At 52.4% G+C, this 19,635-nt stretch overlaps 1 protein-coding gene across 5 annotated transcripts in view; it reads right to left on the bottom strand.

Annotated features, from left to right (window-relative positions):
• The window catches only part of SH3PXD2A (SH3 and PX domains 2A), a 241,159-nt gene that overhangs the window by 109,748 nt on the left and 111,776 nt on the right, over window positions 1-19,635 (bottom strand). For all 5 annotated transcript variants that reach the window (XR_014249245.1, XM_082408274.1, XM_082408273.1 and 2 more), the window contains 2 exons: window positions 12,568-12,644; window positions 3,022-3,113 (listed from right to left, as the gene is read on the bottom strand). Coding sequence is in view for 4 of the 5 variants with exons in the window: in XM_082408274.1 (XP_082264400.1) it covers window positions 3,022-3,113; window positions 12,568-12,644 (169 nt within the window). In the remaining variant the exon portion in view is untranslated. The remainder of the gene's footprint in view (window positions 1-3,021; window positions 3,114-12,567; window positions 12,645-19,635) is intronic.

Here is a 19,635-nt window from a genome sequence, read left to right on the forward strand (position 1 = left end):
GTTCTGGAGGCTGAGAGGGGCTAGGGCGGAGGAGCCCTTTGGAACTGTGTGGCCACAGCTGACCCCACCTCCTGAGCCTCAGGCCCGTCTCATGCTGGAGGGGTTCCTATTCTCAGGCCTTCTCTTGCCAGATGAGATGTGAACTGGCCCAGGTGTGTGGTACCACCTCAAGAAAGAGGCAGATAACCCCCGCGGCCATGGTGACTCAGAGGCTAAATGCTTTATGACTCCTCCCTGCAAAAGCCAGGCTGTGATCTGCAGGGTTGGAGCATGCACGGGGCCACATTCCATTCCGTTCCACAACCTCCCACGAACAAAACTGCTGTGTGCTTCCAATGGGCCAATAGCACCAGCCGGGTTATCTCAGAGCACATGTCATCTCCGTAAGCCCTCTGGACCACTCCAGGAGTCCTGCATTCTCTCTTTTCAGGCGTGGGGACACAGAAAGGCAGAGAGGCTGGGCAAATGGTCAGAGATCACAGAGCCTTGAGTGGTGGGCCTGGACCCCAGAGCCAGTCCCGCAAAGCCATGCCTGCTGCCTCACCAACACACAACTGTCTCCCTGAGCCTGGTTTCCACCGTCCTCGAGGGCCTTCCAGGGACGGGCAAGAGGCTAACCTACTGCTACCGGCGCCCAGGTCAACAGGTGAAATAGGACCAACTTATTTAGCTGCCTGGCAGAGAGCGGGTTTAGAGGCACGAACCAAAGGCAGGGTCAGTTGATTTTGTGGCGATGCACCTGCTATTTCACCCACCAGCAGCAATTCTTCTCCCCTCCTCTGGGCACACGATCATGTGTGACTCCAACGACAACCCGCCTGGGGAGGGGCATCTCTTCTCTCCCCATGGAAGGAAGGAGAACAAGAGGCTCTGAGAGGCCATCACAGCTGGGGAGTGGCAGGGCCAGGTGGACCCGGTACACTGCTGCTGGTCTCAAGAGCCTTCCTCTGCCTTGGGAGAGTGAGGAAGGCTGGGGCGGGAACACAGAGGAGGGGGGACAGAGAGGATGCACTGAGAGGTGACAGGACCACAGTCCTGGTCCCCCGATTCCTCCCCAAACCAGGGAGGGTGGGCAGGAGATGTGGAAAGGGTACCGGCCTCTGGAACCAGAAAAATCTGGGTTCAAGTCCTGGCTCCAGCTGTGAACCTGTTTCCTCATCTGTGACATGGGGACAAGAACATGTAACTCCCGGTGCAAACCTCTCTCACACGCCTGACGCATAGTAGGTACAGTGAGAGCGATGTTTTTCCCGCTGGTGAGAACACACATTTGTATCTCATTTTGTTGTTTACAAAGCTCTTGCCCAGCCCACGTGTCATCTAAGTTTCCAAGACAATCCTAGCAAGATCACGGATTAATCACTCTTCCCTTTTTTACAGATGAGAAAGAGAAGGGGAAGGTACCTGAGTGTAGCCAGTCGTGTGCCTAGTAAGCAGCAGAGCTGGGGTGTGAGCTCAACACCACACCTCCCACTCCCTGTGGCTTTCAGTTGCTCCACACTGTGAACCACACTGTGATGAGTTTCTGATGGTTCACAGCATTTGCTTGTTTCTTAATCCTTTGGTAGCCAGTAAAGGAGATGGCTTTTGTTGGGCCAGGTGAGCCTCTGAGCTGAGTAATGCTTTCCTCCGCCAGAGGACCTAGGCCACTTCAGGCTCTTAGTCTTACAGCACGGGTGAAAAGAGAAGGGCTCGTTTAGGCAGGACTGCCATGCATGGGTATGCAGGTTGTGCACTCTACTACCTCTATGGGCACCGTTCACAGAGAGTGCACCGTTTACAACGGCGCCCCTGGAGCTGTGCAACACACCCTTGTCTGTAGGCTTTCTCCTCCCCATCACCAAATGGCCTCCTGCCTCTCCCCACCTGTCCCAGACAATTCCTCTGTACTATTCTTTCCCTTCCCTCTGTAGTACCCATCCCATCTGCCTCTCTCTTGTCCACTCTGGCACTTTAAGATTTCAGGGGAACTGATGTATGGAGTGAGGTAATCAATTTGCAACCCCTTCAGTCCTCTCCCCCAACCCTCTCCCCTACTCGACCCTCTTCCCTGGCTGCCTTCTTCTGCTCATCAGCCCCTGGATTTTCCTCTCCATTGAGAAGCTACTCTGGGGAGTGTGGGCGAGGGTAGTGTTCTGAGCAAGAGAAGGTAGCCATGAGGATGGAGTTTGGGCATGTGTGTGAGAGACCAGCAAGACCGGGTAGGTCGTCTTGACCAACAGGCCCAGAGTATCCTGCTTCCAGAGAGGGAAAAAGACATGCTTGGCTCCCCACTTCTCCCCAACGTGGAAAATCAGCCAGCCCTGGGTTCAGGTCTCATGGGTTCAAGATTTGGGTTCATTCAAGTCACATGCCTGTCACATACCCAACCAGCTGCATGACTTCGGGAAAATTCACCTAACTTCACGCCCCTCAGTTTCCTCCTCTGTAAACCGGGCTACATTAGTCTATTGGATTGGGTTGGCCAAAAAGTTCATTTGGGTTTTTCTGTACGATGTTATGGAAAAACCCGAACGAACTTTTTTGGCCAACCCAGTAAAATGCTACAGGTAAAAGCCATTTAGTAAATGCTCTGTGCACACTCATAGTTGTTTTTGATGAGGATTATAAGATCTGTTGCAGCAGCCCAGGACCACTGGGTTATTCAGCAGGTGAGGTTCGCCTGGGCAGCACGTGCCCTCCTGGTTCTGCGTTTCAGCTGGGAGCTTGGTAGTGTCAACGATTAAGAGCAATGACTGCTAACCCTGGGCATCTTAACTGCATGACCATTATATTTTCTGTTATCTCATCTGCTCCTGATGATAACCTGTGAACTATAAAGAGTTTGCAGGAAAACCTGCTCCGCAGATGCAAAGATACCCTCCCTTGCCAGCTCTGGGGTCAAGAGAAATGAGGAACAAGCCTTGGCAACAGGAGTCTGGGGAAGATGGTCCGCCTTCCTTTGGTCCATCTTTGCTTAGCCTCGTTGGCCTTGCCAGCTCTCCCCACAAGCACACGGGAGAGGCTTGAGCTACCACTTACTCTTTCGGGGGGTTGACATCCTCCGGTCGGGCCTCAAAGAACCGAAAGACTTCATCACACTGTGAAATATGGGGTGGCAGCCGGACAAGTGCCTGTGGAAAGACAGGAAGAAAGGGCATTAGGCCTGATGAAACTGGGAACAGGAAAACCAAAAGCAGGGCCAGCTTGGGCCAACAGTGATGGGGGAGGCGTGAGGACTGTGCCGAGGAAGACACAATCAATCAGCTACCCACCCACCCAACCAGACAACTAATCAAGGAATTAACTAATCAGCTAACTAATGAAACAACTCTCCATCTGTCCATCCACCCATCCCTCCCATCAACTAACCAACCACCCAATTAATGAACTTACCAACCAGTCAACTAATAAAATAACTTATCAGTCAACCAATCAACTTTTCAACCATCCAGCCAACAATTCAACCAAGCAACTATCTAACTAGCCAGTTAACCAACTAAAGAACCAGCCAAACAAGTGAAAAAAAAGGGGGAGGCCATTAAACCCTAGGTCTCAGGGCCCTCAAGAACGAATTATTCTGCATGAACCCTGAAAGAATTATCTCTTGCCCACAGAATAAGTCCAAGATCCTTAGCCTGACAATCCAAGGTCTTTTCCTCCTGGCCTCGTCTCCCACTAGCCACACTCCAGCTGCACCAGATATTCACAGTCCCTAAATACTCACTGCACGATTATTTAATGACAAGCTGATAATTCTATCAAGGACAACAGGGTGCTATGGCAGAGTCTGATAGGACCTGGGAAGATTGGGAAGGGAGGTGGTTTTAGGAAAGTCTCTTTGAAGCTGAGTTCTGAGGGTGGGTAAGAATTAAACTGGTCAAGGTGAGGGCGGGGGGTGGACCAAGCATGGTGGTTCTAGGAGCTGAATGAGGTTGGCGTGGCCTGGTCTAGCAGGGCCTTGCTTAGGCCAAGCTGAGCTGAGCCTGGAGGAGCAGAATAAGCTTCAGGGTGTGGAAAGGCTTCTTAGGAGAGTGGGCAGGAGCTCGGCCAGAGGGGTGTGCAGGATTCTGACAGGCGGGAGGAGGTGAGCGTCCTGAGGGGGTAACTGTGCAGTCAGGGGTGAGGGCAGCTGTGAGCTTGCGTCCAGGAGGGGTGAGAGTGCGCCGCTGGAAAGTGAGGGATGAGGGTCAGAGGTGATCAGTTTCCCACTCTGCACCAGCACGGACTCCACACCTTGCAGCCTGGGCACCTGGACCGCTGTCTCGGCTCAGTGCAGCGTGGAGCGGTGGGGAGAGGGTTGATCCTTTAGTACAGATAGACAGGGGAGGTCACCGTCAAAGCAGGGCTGGGGAACGGGGCCAAGGGAACACTGGGCTAGAGCCAGGAGAAGGAAGAGGCAAACCCTGGGCTACAGAAGTGTGAGGAGGAACTGCTGATAAGGAGGCTCCGGGGCGGTGGCCAGACGGGGCGGTGGCCAGACGGGAGCCTGTCTCGAGCCTGTGCCTCTCCAGGCTCCCTGCACCAGGGCTGCTTCAGGTGCAGTGACCCGACCTGGCAGCTCCTCTGTGCCAACCGTGCTGGGCCTCTATGAGTGTGGCCACCGGGAGCCTCACGATGGTCCTTGTGAGGGCAGATCTCATTCTCGTGTTACTGAGGAGACAGAGGGGTCAGGGAGGCCACGTGGCCTGCACACAGGTGGGAAAGACCCTGCTAGAAGGTAAGCTCCATGCGGGCAGAGACTTTAGTCTGTTCTGTTGACTGCTATGTCCCCAGATCCTAGAAGAGTGCCTGGCACTCAGTAAGTATTTGTTAAAAATGAATGAATGAATAAGAGTTTGGTGTGCAGAACCACTGTCCAGTAGTGGTGGGACATGATAATGGGGCAGAAAAAGCACATGTGGTCTTGGGTTGCATTGACAGAAGTATAGTGTTGAGGAAGGGGGTAGTGATCACTTACTTCTTCTCTGAGCTGCTCAGGTAACAATTTAAGTGTGGCATTGAGCAAGACGGCCCTTCCTGAAGCCAAACCTACACCTGGGCAAGATGGGACAAGACCTGACCTTAGCAGGTAAGACACACTGTGTAACTCCCTGCTGTTCCTTCCAGAGCCTGTGGTTTTCCAAGGGTCTCCAACAGATCCCATCCACATGACCAGGAGAGAGATAAAAAAAGAAAGGAAATTAACATTCAATGAGCAAATACCACGTGTCAGGCACTATCTTCGGCTCCCGGACTCTCCAACCATCCAACAAGCATGGAGCTTTCAGTGTGTGCCCTGGTGGTACAGGGATGAGCCAGACACAGCCCCTGCCCTCACAAGTGCACATCTGATGATGTGCCGCCCAATTCTGTCCTGGAGGTGCCCATCATTGCTCCCATTTATGGTGGGGTCGCTGAGGCTCCTGGGGGGTGAAGCCGCAACTAAAGTGGCAGAATGAAGCCCTGTGCTCAGACGTAGGCTGGGTGGAACTTACCCCCAGAATGTTCAAGTTTTCATTTAACGCACATGGTACGTGCTGTTTTCTCCCCCAGGAGAGAAGGGCAGAAGGAAAGAAAAAGTGAGGAAGAAGAGAGAAAGAGAGAGACAGAGACAAAGAGATGGAGGGAGGGAGAGAAAGACAGAGAGAGACAGAGACACAGATGGAGGGAGAGAGAGGCAGAGACAGAGAGATAGAAGCAGAGAGAGAGAGAGACAAAGAGAGAAACAGACAGATATACAGAGAGATGGAGAGGGACAGGGAGACTGAGAGGGAGAGACATACAGAGAGAGTCAGAGAGAAGCGGAGCTCAGGCATGTGCAGAGAGCAAGGGCTGCTGGCAGGAAGCGGGAGGGTGGCAGGAGGGAGCACTAATGGGCCGCGATGGGCAGGAGGCAGGAGGGAAGTGTTACCAGGGGCCCAAGCTGTGTGCAGAGCCGCTGCCAGGGTGACCTCCCTGACCGGCAGGAGGAGGGGGTCGGTGGCGGGGGGAGCGAGGCAGGCGCCCTCCCACTCAGGCGCAGAGCTGCTGGCCAGCTCCCCCCGCAGCAGCGGTGAACACAGGGGCTCTTCATGCCGACAGAGACCGGCATTCCGGGGGCAGAGGACGCGTGGGCTGGAAGGGCCTCAGACAAAGAGGCCTTTTGGGCGAACCGCTGCGGCATCTTTATTTAACAGGGAGCCCCGAGGGGAGCCGCGTTGAGGGCTCGTCCTGATTTCAGGCTGACAAGAGGCTCTTGGCTCAGAGCAGCTTCCATCAGAGCTGCCGCCAAACCCAGCTCTGGCCAAAATCATTTGGCAGGAGAGCTGGGCGCTGAGCAGTCAGTCCCCACGGCCTGGGCTGGCAATGACAGCCAGAGCCGGGGAACCCCCAAACCTAGCTATTCTTGGAGGAGCAGGTAGCAACCAATACATGGGCATCTTCAGGGCCACCACCGCCGGCTCAGGCCTAAAACTCTGCCACTGGACATTCAGGATGTATGCCATGGGGTGGTTAAGTCAGGGCTAGGCAGATGGGAGTCTGAGCCCTAGGTCTACCGTTCACAGGCTGTGTGATGCTGAATGCCTTGCTTGCCCTCTCTGAGCTCAGTACGATAGATCTCATATGGCACCTATGTTTTAGGAGATTCAATGAGATCATGAATATGAGGAGCCTAGCACAGTGCCTGGCACTGAGTAAATAGTGAAATTTAGTTATACTATTGTCTTCATTATCATTATCCTTTAGGTGAAAGCAGTGAGGTATGCTAGAAAGAATGGGAGTCAGGAGACTTCAGTTCTACAGTAGGTCCAATTCTGCCGTTATATACTTGCTCCATGACCTTGGGCAGCCACCTCACCTCTCTGGTTGTTGTTTCTTCTAGGATAAAATAGACTAGCTTCAGAATCTCAAACCCTATCTCATAGAACACCTGTTTGGTGAGATAAAATGAGTTCTGTGGGCACATGTGAAATGGTGCCTTGTAGATCCCCATCTTGGTCTTGGTGGGTATCATGTTCATTAGCACAGCAAAGGCTCTGAGGAGTCCTGCAGGCAAGAAACCTACAGAGCTGTGTTCAGGCCAGTACTTATTAATAATAACAACATCCTGGGAATTTGACTCATTTAATCATCACATTAACTCTAAGAGATGAGTATGACTATGATTCCAGTTTAACAGAAGAAGAAACGAAAGCACAGAGAGGTTAAATCATTTCTCAAGACCATACAGCTAATAAGTGGCGAGATTTTGAATGAGGTGTCTGAGTCCAGAGCCTATGCTCTGTCTGATCTGCAACTCTGTACTTCCTCCAGCATTACCCACAAGTCTCTGACTGTGGAGCTGGTTTTCCAAACAATTCCTATTGACAGCCCATGGAACACAGCTAGGCAAATCCAGGCCAGAGACATTCTGAAGTTTCTTCCAGCTCTAACAGTCAATGGCTCCAGGACTGCAAACAGCACCATTATCAGTGAATTCAGTGTCCAATCTATCACCAGCCCGGTCTTTGCAAGCACAGCAGTGGCATGGGAGGGGGCCCCAGGCAGACTGCGCTCAGACCCTCTGCTTCGAAATGATCTCCCTCCACGAAGCCCACCATGCTGGGTTATGTCTATCCCAGGACAAAAAGCAAAGTTCTGCATTTGTCAAAGCAACAGGGGGTGTCCTGCTCTTTCCACAGGATCAAACATTGTCCTATTTTTAGCAGCATCATTTTGGTTTCTAATCAATGGGAATCTTAGAGTAAAAGCCCAGCGACTCTGGGTGGGGTAGGGGTATGTGGTGGGGGGGTGAATGGGCTGAGGGGGCTGAAGTCCTACCCATTTGGCCTCCACTCTCACCCCCCGGGGCTGCTTCTAATCTGCTCCGGACTATTCCTCCTAGATCAGCATCTAGGAAGCTGGGGGCTCACTGAACTTTTATAAATCAGAGTATTTCAAACACATGAGTTCTCTTTTTGAAGGATCTAAGCAGCAAATTCTTTTGTAATGGAAATAGAGCTTAATTCGCAACTGCAGTTTAAGCCATTTCACAAGGGAGCCTAGTAATTGGGGCCTTGGGGACATGTCACCCTCCTTGGAGGTTTCCTCTGCTTGTGTGTGATCTTTGCATTGTGTCATCAGATACTGCCTGGCCTCCCGCGTGGGACCAGGCTTCCTGCTTGTTAGTGAAGACACAAAGATAACAGATGGGGCCTTCACGGAGCTCTTGGTCTGGAGAAGATGGACACACAGAAATTACCCTCCTACGGAGGGTAAGTGTGCAGCATGGAGGCGTGCACCGAGTATTCTGGACAGCAGGGGTGGCCAGCTTCCTCCGGGGAAGTGGAAGGCTTCTGGGAGGGGCATCGTGGGAGCCGAATGCGTCCCCAGGAAAGGGATGAGCACAGGCCAAGGGGTGGAAGTCTAGGGGAGTCTGGCTGGCTGGGGGTGGCTGCACTTCTGCAGACTGGCCTGCAGGGCGGGAGCTGAGGCTGAAGCAGCCCATGGAACAACCCCACAGCCGGCCCGGCTCAGCCGGTCAGAGGTTCTTGTGGAGCCTCTGAAGGCCTTTAAAAGTAGAAAATGGACACAATCAGCTTTATCCTAGGCTGCAAATGCTTTCTTCCTGGGTCTGTCTGGACCAGAGGAGATGGAGAGATTCTGCCAACTGGGTTTCCTCTGAGCAGCAGACCACTCAGGAGGCATGAACACATCAGTCTTGGCTCTCTGCCTCAGTCTCCCCCATTAGCAACACATCTGGCCCAGGCCTGCCTTAGAATAAGGGGCACAAGAACAAAGTTACTCTCCCCGTATCTAGGACTGAGCATGCCAGAGAGCCCTGGTGCTTCTTAAAGGAGTCTGTTTTTGTTGCAACATGAACCTTTTTTCTTTATTAAGGTGAGAGACAATGATGGGCCATGGTGGAAAACTCCCACGGTGGGAGGGAGAACGGCTGGGGCTAAGAACCTCCACGAAGTAATAGCCAAAGTTTTCGAATATGGGAAGTGGGGCTAAAAATTAATGAGCCTGGGAGGTGCAGAGGGTGGGGAGGGGAGATCCTTACCCCTTCAGGGCTGACATCCTTGTTAGGCTTGGAGTCCCTCCCCCAGTCTAACTCCAGCCAACCCCTCATCCCACCTACAAAGAGAGCCTTTGATTCTGAAAGCAAGTCTATCGTGGACAGCAGAATAATAGAAGCGAGCTCGGCTTTTTGGGTAACAAAAAAATTCTAGTTGCACCCACCAGGAAATGGAGACTTGTATAAACGTTGTCACATGGCGGAGGGTAGGCTGATTATTCTCAAACACTCTTTCTCACTGCCCCCTTCCCCCGGATATTTATTTTATCCCATAGACAAACACTGCAAACATGTATTTCACATGCAGGAATGGGGTAGATGGAGTCATTTATGGGGTAGATTGTTTGTCCGAGCCCCTAAAGTATAGCTCACACTTGTTAGTGAGATGAAAGTCTTCAAATTGTTGAGACCACAGAACCATTAAATATTAACCGCAGGGCTTCCCTGGTGGCACAGTGGTTGAGAATCTGCCTGCCAATGCAGGGGACACGGGTTCGAGCCCTGGTCTGGGAAGATCCCACATGCCGCGGAGCAACTAGGCCCGTGAGCCACAACTACTGAGCCTGCGCGTCTGGAGCCTGTGCTCTGCAACAAGAGAGGCCGTGATAGTGAGAGGCCCGCGCACCGCGATGAAGAGTGGCCCCCGCTTGCCGCAACTAGAGAAAGCCCTTGCACAGAAACGAAGACCCAACACAGCCAAAAATTAAAAAAAAAAAAAATTAACCGCATAACCATGTTGCCCATTAAAGTAACTTATGGAGTTACAGAAAAGAGTTTGGAACCCTTCTTGATAGACACTGGCCCGCAAGAGCCACATAAAACAATCACCTGGCTGGCGCTTGGTAAACTTTCCGTGACACTCATCCAATCTGCTCCATATATGTTTAAAATTAACACTGAGATCTGGGCTGTGAAACTGCCATCAGGTGGCGGGACTGGCTGGCCGGCGAGGGCAGGGAGCCCGAAGTCTGGGAGGGTCCGCTGCACGGTCAGACTTTCTATATCTGAGTCCTGGCAGAGGAGCTGGCTACTCCGTGCACAAAGCCGGTTTCACAATTTTGGGTGCATTTGAATCCCCAGCAAATCCCAGACTCGGAGCCCATACTGTCCAGCAGGTCCAAGGAAGATTCTGGCCAGCCAAGCAGAGCTGCATGGGCAGGGTCCTGGAAATAAAACTCCAGAGGTTCCAAGCAGTGTGTCTGAGGACAGGTAGAGACAAGGGAGGGCTGGCCGTGGAGTGGACTGCACGTGGCCCTGACCATGAAGTTGGCTGTGGGGGGCAGTGATGCCGAGTGGAAGGTTGGATCCTGAGTCGCACAGACTGGACCAGTGGGTGGCAGGGCTGTGAAGTGCAATGCTGGGTGGCAGTGACCGTGGACTGCAGCTGAACTTATCCCTAATGACCATTCCAAGGTTATTCCAAGGTCTCAGACAATTAGACCACAGATCCCAGCTTTCTAGTTCAGCAGAATTAAAGGTCACTTCTGTACTGCCCTGCCCCCCCTACCATTCTCAGAGTAAATTACGGCCTGCAAGCTGCCTGGCTGCTTGGTGAACCCATGACATTGCTCCTTGTTGCCTGGCTCTGAGTAGTTCTCATTTGCGCTAATCAGGTTAGGAGGCCCCTCCCCTTGCAGACCCCACTTAAACGGCTCCTCAGCCACCAGGAGCACCACTGGGGCTCCGGAGCCCTCATCCCGAATCAAGAGTCCTGTTCAAAGCCTGATCCCAGGAGATAAGATGTTATCAGTTTCCTGCTCCAGACGACCCAGAAGACGGCATTTCCACAGAGTCCAACTGCAGATGCCTTGGGCTCCACCAGCTCAGGGAGGCCAAGGCTGATGGGACCATAAATCCCAGCTGCAAGAGGCTCCCCTCTGCCCTTTGCCCCTCCTCCATTAGCTTTGCCAATTTGTTTAACTGCTTGGGAGAGGAATAAAGAGAAATAAAAGCTCAGGCTGCAGCCATCAATTTAACTAGAAACGGCAAATGCCCTTTAAAGAGAAAAATGAATATTGATCTGAAGAAGAGAAGCTTCTACCTTCAGGAATTTCCTCATCGGGGCATCCTTTTACATTAAGGCAGAAAACGTGACCAAGTATGATCTGCATAGCCACGAAATTCAAACTTGGGTTAACGAAGAGCATTTGAGAGTGCTTGTCTCCCCATAGTCTTGGGAACACCAGTTACGAAATTGAGCAACTTGGTTCTTATTTAAACAAGCATAATGATTCCAGATTATAAAATATTTGTTCAGAAAGGAACCTTATGGTAATAACTCCATGTAGGGACAGAACATTTCAGAAGTTACAAACGCTGTGACATATATTCTCCTGCTCAACCCCTTTCATGACCCCTGTGAGACAGTTATTTTTACCCTCGTTTTACAGATCAGGAAACTGGGGCTCAGAGAGGTAAAGCAACTTGCCAAGGTCACACAGCTAGTTGGTGGGGCGCTGGGATTTGACCCCAGCTCTTCTCAGTCTAATACCAGCACTCACAACAAAACATCCCCCACTTGCCTCTCCTCAAGATTCTTGAGTCAGACTCCACAGTAGTTTTCACTTAACTAGGAAATTCCGTCTCCATTAAAGCCAGTGGTGCCCAGTGGTAACATTAAATTGTTTATGCCTTGTAATAATAATAACAAAAAGCTAGCGACCACTGAATGTTTCCTCTGTGCAGACACTATGTGCTGCTGCCTTATGCCTGCCAGGTCACTGCATCCTCATGACCACCCTCTGAGGAGGTACTACTCTCCTTCTTGTTGTACGGATGTGGAAACTGAGGCTCTGGGAAGTTCAGTAATTTGCCCAAGTTCACAAAGCCAGCAGGGTTTCAAACCCAGGTGGTCTGGCCATCTGGAGGCCATGTGCCAAGGCCACTAAAGTGGGAGCCTCTCATCCTCACTGCAGGGGCTCCAGGGGGTCCCAGGCTCCAGACAAAGTGGAAAGACAAACAGGCTCTGCTTCATGACCCTGCAGTTGCTGCCAGTCTGCTCTTCGGCATTGACTGTTCTAATGCATGTACGTGCGCGTGCCTGCGTGTGTGTGTGTGTGTGTGTGTGGTGAGCATTTGCATCTATAAAGATGTATACACGAATATTTGTATCTATCAAGACTTCTGTGAATAAACAAATATGCATTTTGGATGCTACTAAACTCAGGACTGATTCCAAAAATGTCCCAAAGGGAATCCAAAGAAGAGTTCTCCTGTATCCAGCAAAATGCCACACACAGAATCCCTTCAGCAGAGGCCCCTTCACAGATCTCCCAAGCTGGTGGAAGTGATTTAAAGGAGTGTTTTGTAAACACAGACCCATCATGAAAGGAATAGAGGCTTCAGCTGTGACCCTGGCGGTCCTCATGCCCCAGAGGCGGCCTAGTCACGGGGTGACCCCTCCCTGAGGGACACCCACACCCACCCTTCTGGCCAGGAGACGCCAGGCCCCAGGATGCATCTGCTAGACCACAGCAGAGGGTTTTGTACAGACAACCTTCCTTCACAGATGGACAGACTCTCCGGCAGATGGACCACCCCCTCCCCTGCCCCAGACACACTCTTACCCGGCAGTACTCATCGATGGGCTTCAGCCTCCTCACAGCTACGTCCCGGATGTGGCTTCTCCGGAAGAGGATTTTGCCTGGAAGAGAGATGCTCGTGAGCTGGGTGACTCTGGGTAAAGCTGCCATAGGGACCTGGGACACTATCCTCTCATTCCCTCTCCCTCGGCTTCTCAGCATCTTAGCTGGCCACCAAACACCACCACCTCTGCCTGTTGCCAAGGAAACAAGAGAGGAGTGGTCACCTCTCCCCGGGGGGCAGGAGGTGCCCCAGGCTGAGGGCCCAGGACTTCTGAGGCAGATGAGGAGCCCCGGAGGCTGCCATCTTGGGCAAATCACCTTGTCTGGGTCTAAAGACAGGATCCATGCCCTGATGTGGGTGCACCTCTCAAGTGACCTCGCAAATAAATATAAAGGATGGCCCAACCCACCCCTGTGTTTTGTTTTCAGGCCCATCCCTCCTTGAGAAATTGGCATTCATTCCTGCCAGCCTGATAGGAATTCCTATTCTTAGTTAAGTTGGGTGGCTATTTCCAGGGCAGGCTCAGGCCAATACAAGGGAGCATAGCTGTCCCAGCCTGACTGGCCTCCAGCCGTACGGGCCCCTGCAGCTGGGCTGGTGTACCCCTCTACAGGTATGGGCAAGGCTTACGGAAAATGCCAGCCCCCAAGCCTTCCCAGGAGGCTCTTCTGAACCAGCCAGGTTCAATTTTATAACAAATAGATCAAAGCATAGTCCTTTTACAATTGGTTAAATTTAGAATCTGAACTCCTTGGTCTGACATTCAATGCCTAACACAGCTGATGTTTCTGTGCCCAGTGGCCACCAATGTCTAGGCCAATGCCTCCTTTTTAGAAGCTTGATTGCCGAGCTGGGAGTAATCACCCTCTTTCCAGAACACCCACACATTTTGTCCATTCCTAAGACACTCAACACATTCTGATGTGTATTACAAACATTTGTGAGCCCCTTCCACCAGAAGAAGCCTGTCTGTCTCATCTTAGGGCCCACGGAGCACAGCACGTGGTGAGGTACTCACCTCACAGCTACAACAGGCATCTATTGTCCAAGACCACCCATTCCCCTCTGGAGAACCTCCCTCATCCATTCCCCTGTGGGGTCAAATGGGGCCGACCACACCCCCTGGCAACAATGGTATGCATGTGACCCGGCGTAGCCACCCAGAGTCACAGCGATGGGCTCAGAGATGGGCAGGGGACCCGATCTGGGCCAATGAGGGTCAGCCCTGAGACTTCTGCGGGTGTCCTCTTCCTCCCACAGTTTTCTCCTACAGTTGCTAAGCTGGCAGGATGAAAGCCTGGAGCTCCTAGTGACCATCTTTATTATTGCCTAAGAAGGAAACCAACCAAGAGAAAAGATTTGAACCTGGCACAGAGCAGGTGCTCAATAAATGTTTCTTCTCTCTTCTTCTTCCTTTTTTTTGGCTGCCCCATTCAGCTTGTGGGAACTTAGTTCCCTGACCACAGACTGAACCCGCGCCCTCGGCAGTGAAAGCGCAGAGCCCTAACCACTGGACCACCAGGGAATTCCTTCAATAAATGTTTCTTGAATGATTGAAAAGCAGAGCTGAGAGATGGCGAAGGGCAGATTCCTTTGACATCATTGGAGCAGCTGGATGTAGTTGTTCCTGAACCCAGGGTCTACCTGGTACTTTTCACTTACATAAAATAATACAAATTTTTTTTATTGAAACTTGTTGGAGATGGATTTTCATCACTTGCATTAATGGAGTCCTAAATGAGATGATTCCCATTGCAAGTGAACAAATATGTAGACTGCATGTTAATCTACTTAAGCTTCTTCTATCAAGGTCCGAGTGAAGTACTAAGCATTGCCTGGTTTAGGTTGTTGAAGTGAGTGCAAGTTGTTTATTTGGGAAGTGATCTGGGAAGTACCAGTAGGGGAGTGGGGAAATAAGGCAGGGCAGGCGAGGAAGTGGCCTCCAGCCAGTTAATCATGGTGGGTGGCGGCAGCTCATTTCTGTTGAGGAACTCGGGGGATCATGTAGAACAGACTACAGAGGTATCCCAACCAAGGGCGAGGAGGCTGGGGTATTTATCACCAACTCCCTGCTTGTTGTTGAGCTTCTGAGAGCACTGCTTCTTGGGAGCTTCTGTCCGAGTACGCTCCCGTGGCTAGAACAAAGCCCCCAGTTTTCCTGTAAGCAGCCTTTGGCAGGTAGAGGAGAATGGAAAGGGGACGTGGGGGGCCGTGGAAGCAGCTGCTACAGCCATCCCTGACTTCCCCGTCACCACAGGTACTGGTCACCAGTCCTGTTCCAGCCAGACCATGGAGCATCTAACTCATCAAGTTGTGTGTGACTTGTTGCGCATTCGTGTCTCTCATCCCCCTGCACTCAGTGTGAACCAGAGGCCCCTCCTGCAGCTGCTTCTTCCCCTTGGCAACTCTCGCTGCACTCAGCACAAGGCTTTGCATACAGCAGACGCCCAATAGGCACTTGCTGGTCCGTGCATCTCCCTCCCTCTCCCAGATGCTCCGTCAAGCTCTCCTTCCTCCTTTTCTCACCCAAGCCTGGTAGAGGGGCTGTGTCCCCAGCAGAGGGATGACACTGCACAGACTGGACAGTGTCATCAAAGATAAATGGGCTCTTCCACATGTTCCTTTTGAAAGGAGATAAAACATGATTTATCAAGACATGGGAGGGACTTCCCTGGTGGCGCAGTGGTTAAGAATCCGCCTGCCAATGCAGGGGACACGGGTTTGAGCCCTGGTCCGGGAAGATCCCACATGCCACGGAGCAGCTAAGCCCATGCGCCACAACTACTGAGCCTGCGCTCTAGAGCCTGCGAGCCACAACTACTGAGCCCACGTGCCACAACTACTGAAGCCCACGCGCCTAGAGCCTGTGCTTTGCAACAAGAGAAGCCCGCGCACCGCAACGCAGAGTAGTCCCCGCTCGCCGCTACTAGAGAAAGCCCATGTGCAGCAACGAAGACCCAATGCAGCCAAAAAAAAAAAAAAAAAAAAAAGACATGGGAGACAGTGGCCTTTCCTTGGGGGAAGATGTCACAGATTTGGTATTCTTGGCCTCTTCGCCTCCTACCCTTTTTTGGTTGCCTGTTGCTCTGTTGCCTGCGGGCCACAGGAGCACGTGTGTGCAGCCAAGGGGACGGTGTGTGAAATAAACACGTGGTGAGAGGACACCCACTCTCTGGACTGACGAAATGACAGGCGGCCCTGGGGTGGGGTGCTGGGCCTTCTACCTGAGCCAGGTAGCCGTCAGGAGCTGGGGGCCGCCCAGGCCCAGTGACGCCAGCAGCTAAGCTGTATCTCACAAGAACCTGGAGGACTTGCTCGGAGGTAAAGAACCTAGGAGGGACCGGGATCGGGGGGTGGGGTGGTGGCCCCCAGACCTGGCTCTGCCCTGTGCTTCTTTCAAAGGAGGAAAATGTGACTTATCCACTCCCCAAAAATAGCATACCTGCCCTTTCTCATCCCGTCAGAGGACAAAAAAGAAAGCAGAGAGATGGGGAGACAAACTAGGTCGCCCCTCCCAGACCCACATCTCAAGGCTGGCCAAACCTCTTGATTGGGTTTGATATTCATGGGATATATAGATACAGATATAGATATAGATACAGATATAGACATAGATACAGATACAGATATAGATATTGACACAGATACAGATATAGATACAGATATAGATATACCAGATAGAACTTGATCCAGTTGCAGAGACAGAACTAGCAAAAAACAAAGAGTTAAGGAACGATTAAGGCCTCTAGAGGTGCAGAAGCTTTGAAGGGCAGGCTGGGGTGGTGGAGATGGGGAGAGAGGTGGGAGGGCTCCTCACCCAGTTGGCACGGGACCTCCGCCCTGCCCCTCAAGCCCAACCTCTGCAGGTGAGGTGGCCATGCCTCCAGGCTGGACACCTCCCATCTCCTCCACAAGGCTCGTGGGTCTGTTGCTCAGGTACAAAGTCAGAGGAGAATTTCTGTACGAGCCATTTGCCAGTTGAGTTTTTGGAATCCCAGCAGGGCTTCTCTCCTCCGCGCTGAAATCCTGGCAGGAGCCACGGTTTCTTTCCTTGGGTCCTTTTGGCACAGAGGCTGCTGGGAGTGGGGCAGGGGGAGGGGGAGGCAGGGAAGATCTGTAAGGGATTCTATGGTCCTGACTTCTCTCTTAGGGATCCCAACCGCACTCTGCAAGCCAAACCGGTGACCATATTAAAAGGGAGAGGGAGAAAAGGGAGGAGGAGGAACAACCCCATGAAGGAAGCCGGGACCACAGGGCATTAAAGGCCTCTTGTAAATGTAATTCAGCCCGTTCACGGCAAGGCCAGGCGAGACTCCTGCCAGAGCCTTCAAAGCCATGTAGATGCAGCTCCAGAAATATGATAAGCATCATAAGGAAGATTACACACGGGGCATGAGACAGACCTCAGGATTAACTCCTTCCTGAAAGCAGAGAAGAGAGCTGTTGAGCCTGACAGGGTCTGAGCATGTATGTGGAGGCTCCTCTTCCTGCCATTCTGGGCTGGGCTGAGAGGATGGGACCAGCAGGGTCCTTGGCTGGAGTCCTGGGTTCAAGTCCTGCCTTGGCCACAGGCTGGCTGTGTGAGCCTCCACGGGGCCTCTGCATTCTCATCTGGAGACTGAAGGGCCGGGCCTCCGTGGCTGCTCCCCCCGGGAGTCCTAAGATGCATTTGGGGGTGGGGTTATTGAGAGGGGCAGAGGAGGAGTGAGACAACGGGTAACAGTAGCTAAGTGTTTACTCCTGCCAGGCACAGGCTAAGAGCTTTCCATCGGGTTCTCTGGCTTTATCCTCACCACAACTTTAAAGCAAGTGCTTTTATTGTCCCCACTTTGCGCAGGAGGAGTTGCTGGCTCAGAGAGGTTGAAGGACTTGTCCAAAGTCACACAGCTATTAAGTGGCTGAGCTGGGATTTCAACCTGTGGTTTTGGAGCTCAGATAGAGGGAGAGAGTTCTTTGGGCTCAGATCACGTAAGGCCGTGAGAACCACTTAGGATTTTCTTGTGGGTGTGATGGGAGTATGATTAACATCTCCTCCACACCAGGTGCTGGGCTGAGGTCTGGGGAGCAACTGTCTCGGGGGCTGACTGAGAATGAAGCAAGCAATAATCGTGGAGGATGGGACATGCCAGGGTGAGTGAGGTGAACGCAGCCCCCCCAGGTCTCTGCCGACCAGATACAAGTGAATGAATGAGTGAGTGAATGGATGAGAGTGAACGGGGGAATGAGAGTGAAAGGACCAATGGACCAACAAAGCAGGGAAGGAGAGGTGACCCAGTGTCTAGTGGACTTGGGGAGAAAGAGCTCCCCGAAACAGCAAACCTCCCTGTCCTTTAAAGGGCCCTTCCTGCCCCACCCCCATCCCTGCCCTGGCTGAGCAGGTGCCAGCCCAGCGGGATCAGCAGGAAGCTCACCCTCAGAAGCGGGAGGGCATCACCTGGGGGAGGCCGGCTCTGCCCACACCCTAATCTGGACTAACCTTCTCACCATGAGTGTCCACTCTGGGCCAGGACACATAGGTGGGGCACTGACTCGGGAAGGTCCCCATGCTTGAGTGGCAGAGGCATTTCTCTCTCCTACGCAGGATACCAGGCATCTTAGTGGCACTTGAGGGGTCTTAGTAGTTGGCATTTGCTTCTAGAGAATGAATTATTTCAAGAAGGTGAGAGATGAGGACATGGCTCCTTCTCATTGGTAGGGAGAAGCGGTTAAAGAAAAGACAGAAACTTCTGAGAGCAGTTAACGCCCTAGGCCAGCCACGACCCCAGGTTCCTCCTTGTAAAATGTGGTACCCATGGGGGATTCCTTAAGCAGGAGTCAGGGGGCCAGGGGCACAGGAAGAGCCCACCTACCTAGGGAGCTCCCATCCTAGCCATGAAGAGCCTGTAGCAACCTCCAGGAGACAGGCACATGTTCTGACAAATGGGCAAGTACCTACTGTACAGGGGCAATAGAGGGCACTGGCTACAGGGGAAATAGGAGAGGGCTGACCTCTTTTGGTCTGTCCAGGCTGATCTATTCTTGGCAGACTCTCCTCTTCAAAATTCACAGCATATATGCATGTATACGTCCTCATATAACTCTCTCTTCCTTGCTTTTTTTGCCACCTGGAATGCCATCCATCCATCCATCCATCCATCACTGTCTTGATGGAGGGCCTGCTCCAGTGTTAAGAACACCGCAGTGGACAAGACAGATGAGGGGTCCTGCCCTCAACGTGTTTACTTTCTAACTGGGGAGGGGATGTGTATGGAAGGGATACAGTATATAATGTTCATATCTAGTAAATAGTGTGGTTACATACATATGTCTCCCCCCACCTCTATAAAGAGAATATAACAAGGTAATGGGAAGGGGTGTGCCTGGGGGGTGGGGGAATTCAGCTAGTGGTCAGGTAAGTCTCTGATTTCAGTGGAGTCTCGGAGGAGGAGAAAAGCCAGCCACGCAAAGCTCTGGCGCAAGAGGGCTCAGCCAGAGGCAACCACAGAGCAAAGCTGGAAGGTGGAAAAGAGGCCATGCAGCAGTCTTATAAGCCACAGAAAGGAGTTTGGTTTTTTTTCTAAGCACGCTTGGGCCTACTGACCCAAATCCCTCCCCATCTTAAGGCTCATTTTCCATATCCTCAGGCCTTCTCCATGAAGCCTTCCTTGAATGCCTGCCTTGCCCTCCTTTGCCAGCCTCCTGGACCGCTGGCAGTCACCCCACTCTCGCCCTCCCTCTCCTGCTGTCGTGGAGAATTTGTCAGGGGGCTACCATCCTCAGGGCCCCCTCTCACCTTCCCAGCGGGGTCCCCTGATGCACAGGCCAGCTCCCCCCAGCCACCCTGGCCTCCAAGGACACAGGTGCTCCCACCCCTCTCCCTTCAGTGCGGCCCAGAGAGCCTGGGGCATCACAGGGACTCGCCTAAGGTATAGGGAGACCACAGGAGGCCCCGAGGCCCACAGGCCGCATGGCGCAGAGGCCTTGTTCTCCACGAACAGACACTCCTGCCCATCTAATTGGATCTGAGGACAAAAAGGAAAGGGGAGTGTATCCGGCTCCCAGAGCTGCCA

The sequence above is a fragment of the Balaenoptera borealis genome, assembly GCF_965194805.1.
Source record: "Balaenoptera borealis genome assembly, chromosome: 10".
Taxonomy (NCBI): Eukaryota; Metazoa; Chordata; class Mammalia; order Artiodactyla; family Balaenopteridae; genus Balaenoptera; species Balaenoptera borealis.